The sequence below is a fragment of the Elephantulus edwardii genome, unplaced genomic scaffold (genome assembly GCF_000299155.1).
Source record: "Elephantulus edwardii isolate Elephantulus edwardi_28Jun2011 unplaced genomic scaffold, EleEdw1.0 scaffold00010, whole genome shotgun sequence".
Lineage (NCBI taxonomy): Eukaryota > Metazoa > Chordata > Mammalia > Macroscelidea > Macroscelididae > Elephantulus > Elephantulus edwardii.
The window spans coordinates 21,884,589-21,891,908 of NW_006399760.1; the positions used below are offsets into that span (position 1 = coordinate 21,884,589).

Genomic DNA, 7,320 nt, shown 5'->3' on the forward strand with positions numbered 1-7,320 from the left:
CTAAGTCTATAAGGACTAATTAGAAAAAGCTGGAGATTTTGGAATTTTAGACATCTAGAGTGGTTAATACCGCATAACATTTATAGAATCTATGCTATAACCTGCTTAACTTAAAAAGGAACTTGTCTCCCAGCTCAGAGATCAATGCATTCAAATTATTCTTATTTCTAGATTAAGCTTAAACCTTACATGCATTTTGATTGCTTGATTGGATCTTTCATTTCTTTGACTATCTACATTAATTTTTGTTTTAAAATAAAATACCTTTGAAATAAGATGTGCCAATTTATTTTGCAATTATCATGATCTTCGTACATGATGACAATCCAATGATTTCTAAATGTACATTTTTTATCTAATGATAAAGACCTTTGAACTTGATGAGATTTAAAAATGTAAATTTATTTCCTATGTAACAAGAATTGTGAACTTGACTAGACCCTGCATTCTCTTCTATTCTTAGCACTATACACCGCTTATGATGATGTAGAATAATATCTAATTGGCACAACTAGGTCTTATTTGTTATAATAACCCAAGAGGTCACTCTACTAACAATTCAGAAAATGAAAGAGCTCTTGCAAAATGGAAATGTGATAGCAAAAAGGAAAAAAAAAACAAACCCCGAAACCATGTAAGTAGAAACCTAGAAAAGTGAAGTTGATTAAATCATACAGAAATCGGATGAGAGAAAAAAAATGAGATACACTTTAAAAAGAAAATATTACAAAAGTAATGGCATGGTCAAGGAAGTCTAATATTTAAATAACAGATTTTCTAAAAAGAAAAATATGAAAGGTTAAAATTATCAAATAGTTTGAGAAAATTTCCCAGAATTGAACGAAATACAGAAGCTCCCACTTTGAAAGGTTGCAAACGAGCGCTTAATGCAGAGACCAAAAGTAGACTCCTAAAAGGCTGCTACTCCAGCTGGACCCAGGCGGGACCGTGGGCTCCAGCGTCGGGGCCACAGCTGCCACCACAGGCACTATCTCATCCCCTCCCCACCCCAGCCCGTCTCTTGTCTCCTAGCCTCTCTCAAGTCATCAGCTGGGGTCTCTTCCTGGCGCCCCACCCAGCCCAGATGCTGAAGGTGAAGGCGCAGTAATGCACCCTGACTCTGGATAGCCCCTCTGTAATTTGTCCAGGAGTAGGGCTAAAAGAAAAGGAGGACATTTATCTTTGCATCTGTGTGTTTGGCCAATACAAAAATGAAACAACGTGTCCCACCAACTTTTTCATTGGTCTTCAATGCCAGAATGGTGTTTGAAAAGGTCCTAAAGCAGTGGATCCTGGAGTTGTGGTTACACAGCTTGAATATGACACAGAAGTTTTTAGTTGAACCAGCTTGTTCCACCAGTGAGTGAAACATTGTCTACTTAAGATAAAAATACGAGAGATTTCATGTTCCCAGGTCCACGCCAAGTTTCTAGACCTCATGATTCAAACTGCCAGGTTACCACGAGGAAAATTTCTGGCCGTTGACAGGTTTTTAGAGGCAGAGATTGCCCATCTTTTTCCCGAGGGGTTACTGTTGGTGTTTGAACCACCAGAGAGGCTCCAGAAACCAATAAAGAATGACTATGCTTCTGAACAGACTGGTGCGCAGTGAGTTAATTTAAAAATCAACACATAAAGAAAAGTCTCCTCCAAACATTCAAGGAAAATATAATACCACTCGCATTTCCACACAAATTCTTCTAGAAAATAAAGAGTTGTGAATGAAAAAAAAAAGGAAAAAGGTACATTACCAGGAATTTTGAGAAAAGTGAAATATATAAATTTTAACAACAAATGCTAAAAAATGTCCTTCACATGTTAAAAGAAAAAGAGCCAGGTTCAAAAAGCATCAAGAATCTGAATAGCAAGCAGCAACTCAATAAGAAAGTCAAAGAACACCTTCAGAGTTCTAAGAAAAATATTGTTTCCAACGTGTTGTGGTTGTGTCCTGTCATGTCCGAACTGACCCGCAGCTGACTCTCCAGGGGCTTTTTGGAGGCAGTACTTTTCACAGGAGTGGACTATACATCCTTCTCCCTAGTGGCTGCTGGTGAGTTTAAACTGAGCACCTTTGGGATTGTAGCACAGCTTCTTACGAGAAGCTCTCTTCCAACCTAGAAATCTTTGTTTAATTAAACTGACAAACTGGTCTGACATAAAATACAGCTATTTTAAGATAAATGAAGTGTCAGTATATCACCAATGGAATTTTTCTGCGGAAGTTATGCATAGGAAGAAATGGTCCATTCATACAAACAATCAAAAGGAAAATGAGATGAAATCCTGGAAATGGGAGCCAACAAAAGAGAAGATAGAAGATGATGGTGAAATGCAGTCTAAGGCTCTGGGCTATGCAGCAGACTCGGTAAAAAACTTGTACAGAATTGACATAGAGTAGAAAATTCTGACAATGATGTCCGTAAAAGAATGGAATTAATAAAATCTTTGATGAGTCTTATTGTATCAGAGATTTTTGCAACTGAAAGCATGCTAGCGAGAAATTAATCAGTGATAACTATGCATTAAACTATGTTGTCAGACACTCTCTATCATCACTCCTATTCAATATTGTGTTGGAAATCCTAGCCAGAAAAATACAGCAAGAAAAGAAAATAAAGAATATGGCGATTGGCAAAGAAGTAAAATTTTCTGTCTTTGAAGATTATGTGATTCTGTATATAGAAAATCCCAAAGATTCAGAAAGAAAATGATCCACCAAAGTTCATTAAAATAGCCGGCTACGACAAGGAGTCTTGGGTGGTTCAAAGTACAAAAGAGAGCTCCCAGGGCATTGTCTGGAGCAAATCGCACTGTTGTGCTGTTGTTGTGTACCATCGAGTAAGAACCGACCCACACTTGACCCTCTGGCAGGTTCTCAGGGGCAGAGGCAGTTAATTGCAGTGAAGGAATTTGCTCATCCTCTTCCCATGGAGCTAGCTGGTGGATTTTACCTGCATGCCTTCAGGTTTGCAGCACAGCTTGTTGTCACTAGACCATCAGTGCTCCCTAAAATGAACCCAAATCTAAGTACTAATAAAAATCCAAGTGGCTCTGGATGTTTGAACCCATCAGTAGTTTTGTTGAAGAAAGATGAACAGTCTCTTCTCATTATAAGTTACAACCTCAAAAACCCAATCAAGTGTTATCAGAAGCAATTCAACAAGTAATGACTTTGAGTTTTGTTTTACGATGCTTTGGTGGAGCAAATGTGTAAGCACTTAGCTTCTAAGGCTAGAAGTTTGAAGACATCCAGAGACACCTCAGAAGGATGATCTGATAAAAACCCATCAGTTAAAAACCTTCTGGAGCACAGTTCTACACTGGCACACTTGAGGTTCTCATAAATTGGAATCCGCTCAGTGGTAGCTGTTTTTATTTTGGCTTATTTGGTTGTTGCTGTTTACATTTCAGTCAGAACCGACCCATATTTGAGGCTGCAGGTTTTCAGAGTCAGTAAATCACACAGATTAACCATCCTTCTCCTGAAGAGCAGCTGGTGAATTTGAAGCTTGTGTCTTTGAAATTGCAGTGCAGTTTCTTACCACTAGACCACAAGACTTTATGGAAATGAATATCAAAGACACAGTTAAGTGTGCATAAAATGATTGTTTCTGAGGATTCATAAAGTGTGGGAAATTGGAAGAACTTTTATGAGTATTTTTACATAATGAATGGATAATAAACAGTATAGATAATAAGCACTATGGAAGTGTACAACTTTATAATCATATATGTGTTGTGATAACAGAATAATTGCATGGTTCCCATGATCTTGTCTCCTTGGTGTACTCCCTACAGGAATCTCTGGTAGCTTAGTTGTGGAGTAGTTTATTTGTAGCATATGGAAATAAATATCAAGCATTCAGTTAAGTTTGCATAAAATTATTGCTTCTGGGAATTCATAAATGGTGGAAAACTGGAAGGACTTTTTCTAATAAATACTATGGACTTATGATGGATAATAGACATTATAAATAACAAGGATTATGAAAGTGTATAACTTTATAACTATATACATGCTGAGATAACAGAATTATTACATGGTTCTCATGATCTTTTCTCCTGGATATACTCCCTTTAGGGAGCTCTGGTGGCTTAGTGGTAAGGATGTGCTGATAACTGAAAGGCACTACATTCCAATCTACCAGCTGTTCTGTGGGAGAAACATGAGCAATCTTATTCCATAAGACCTACTGCCTCTGAAAGCCCACTGGAGAGTCAGCTATGAGTTGGTTATGACTTAACAGTACCTAACAACAACATACTTCCTTGTTTTGAGAGTAGAGAGACCATATGACATGCTTCTAGTTAATGAAATATGGAAAAAGTATTGTAATATCATTGCCTTAATTATACTACAATGTGGAATGATACAAAACTCCTTCTTATGTTGGAGAAAGAGACTCTCTCTTCTTGGTCTTAAAGAAGTAAACAAATTGGTGAAGCCTCTGCAGGAAGGTATTGGGGATCCAAGAACCAGAACTCTAGTCAACAGCTAGGAAAGATGGTAAGCCTTAGTCATACTACTGCAAAGAAATATGTTCTGTCAATAATCTGAGAGAGCTCAGTTTACATAAATTGCCTACTTATTGGATGACTCTAGATGGAAATCACTAACAAAATTAGTTACTGGTAAAAATAAATGAATAAAGAAAAAATTAGCTGCTGGTATCATTCCAAGAGGGACAACTGTATGATGATTCCCTTTGACATGGACTCAGAACAGGAGTTCATTTGCAACAACACTTATTTGTACCACAAACAGAACTTTTATTGTGATTTTTATTTTCTGACTGGTGCAATTAGTAGCAGATTTCTTTTCTTCATGTATAAGATTCTGTTCCTTTGATAGTAAATACATTCAATTTCAACTAATTATCATACATTTTAATAAATACATGCTATTTCAACTAATTATCATACATTTTAAACAATGATAGTCTAAACTTTGCAACATGCAAACGTGGAAGAAATATATGTTCCTACTCTCAAGGAGTCTCAATGTTTATCTGTTGCACTTTTTTCTTAATAATATTCAATTTTCCTACATTTATTTTTCTCACACATCCTGTGTTCCAATCACTAGTATCTGCTTACAACTGTTCCTCACCCTTTGTGTTTCCATACTTGAGGACTCAGTCTTAGTTGCCATATCTGCTCGTCTAAGTATGCTCTGTTATACAGTGTTTTCGAAGGCCTGCTATTTCAGAAGTGGATGATTAATCCTTCTTCCTTGTCTGTCATAATTTGAAAGCTCAGATTTATCTAGAGCATTTTACAGAAAAGTCAGTCTGGAAACTAAGGTGAGTCTAATTCAGGATATGGTCTTTGCAATTACTTATGATTCATCAGAAAGCTGGACACTGACTAGGGATGAGAGAAGAAGAATTAATGCCTTTGAGGTATGGTGCTGGAGAAGAGTGTTGAATATACCATTGACTGCTATGAGAACAAACAAGTTAATCCTAGAGAAGGTGAGACCAAGCTTCTCCTTGGAGGCAAGGATTCTGAAGCTTCATCTGACATACGTTAGACATATTGCAAGGAGGGACCGACCAGTCCTAGGAGAGGAACATCATGCTTGGAAGGGTGGAGGGAAAGCACAAGATAGGAATATCCTTGATGAGATGGACTGAGTAAGTGATGTGGTAATGGAGGTAGGTGTGTTAGAGACAATAAGATTGTCACAGGATAGAGCAGAATTTAGGGCTGTGCCTAGGGTTGCTATTAGTCATAGGCAACTCAATAGCACATAACAACTCTCAAGGAGTACAACATCAAGGAATGCAGCCTTCAGTATGGATTGCATCTCAATGTCAGAAAAACAAAGATTCTTATCACTGGACTGATAGGCAGTGCCATGATGGACCGAGAGGAGATTGAAACTGTCAATAGCTTCATCTTGCTTGGATCCACAAGTAACACCCTTAGTACACACACTTGGGAAATAAGGTGATGCACTGCACATTGCACCGTGAAAATCTGCAGTTAGACAGCTTTCCAAATTATTGAGGAGTAGTGATGTCAGTTTGAAGACTAAGGTGAGTTTAATTCAGTCAATGGTCTTTCAAATTACTTGTTTTACATCTGATAGCTAGACAATGAATAAGGATGTTACGAAAAGAATGACACATTTGAGCTGTGCTGTTGGACTATGCCATGTATGGCCAAGAGAATAAATAGTTATGTCTTGGAGAGGGTGCACCCGGAGTGCTCTTTCGAGGCAAGAATGATGAGGCTTTGCCTTACAAACTTTGTCCATGCTTCTAGGAGGTGTTATTCCTTGGAGAAGAACATGATCTTGGGAAGACTGGAGGGTTGGCAGAGGAAAGGAAGACCCTCAATCATGTGTATTGACAAGGTGACTGCTGCAATGTGCTCTTGTGTGTCAAGAAGTGTGAGGATGGCTCAGGGTAGAATAAGTTTCAGATCTTTTGTTCATAGTGTCGCTGGGAATCATTCTCAACTTGATGCTACTTAACAACAACTCTCAAGTCTGGAAGCACTCGTGGCCTAGTGGTAGTAAATTATGCTGCAATCCCAAAGGCACACAGTGTAAATCTACCAGCTATTCCACAGGAAAAAGTTGAGTAATCATCTCCTGTAGGACTTAACAGCCTCTGAAAACCCACTGGAGGGTCAGTTGTGGGTTGATTCCGACTTGACAGTATACAACACCTCCACCACTCTCAAGGAACTTATAATTACAGTGGAGACACAACATGAAAAGCAGAATCAATAATGACAATTCTTTTTTCCAATCAAAATTATCATTTATTAAAAAAAAAAACCAAAAAACAAAAACCCAGCTGCTTTGCAGACGCCGTCGCCTCAGCAGTATAGTTCTTTGTTACGCTTGTCCCAGCCATGGTCAATCCCGTCGTGTACTTCAACATCACCGCTGATGGCGAACCTTTAGGTCGCATTTCCTTTGAGCTGTTTGCAGATAAAGTCCCAAAGACAGCAGAAAACTTCCGTGTTCTGAGTACTGGGGAGAAAGGATTTGGTGACAAAGATTCCTGCTTTCACCGAATCACTCCTGGGTTTATGTCCCAGGGTGGAGACTTCACACACCATAATGGTACTGGTGGCAAGTCCATCTATGGGGAGAAGTTTGATGATGATAACTTCATCCTGAAGCATACAGGTCCTGGCATCCTGTCCATGGCAAATGCTGGACCCAATACAAATGGTTCCCAGTTTTTTATCTGTACTGCTAAGACTGAATGGTTGGATGGCAAGCATGTAGTCTTTGGCAAGGTGAAAGAAGGCATGAACATTGTGGAAGCCATGGAGCGCTTCGGGTCCAGGAATGGCAAG

General features: G+C 38.6%; 1 protein-coding gene across 1 annotated transcript in view; it reads left to right on the forward strand.

Moving 5' to 3' along the window:
* The first annotated feature begins 2,034 nt into the window (after nt 1-2,034).
* The window catches only part of LOC102851188 (peptidyl-prolyl cis-trans isomerase A-like), a 19,371-nt gene continuing 14,085 nt past the window's right edge, over nt 2,035-7,320 (forward strand). The window contains exons 1-2 of the mRNA XM_006880814.1: nt 2,035-2,050; nt 6,866-7,315. Of these exons, the coding sequence (XP_006880876.1) occupies nt 6,868-7,315 (448 nt within the window). The 5' untranslated portion in view covers nt 2,035-2,050; nt 6,866-6,867. The remainder of the gene's footprint in view (nt 2,051-6,865; nt 7,316-7,320) is intronic.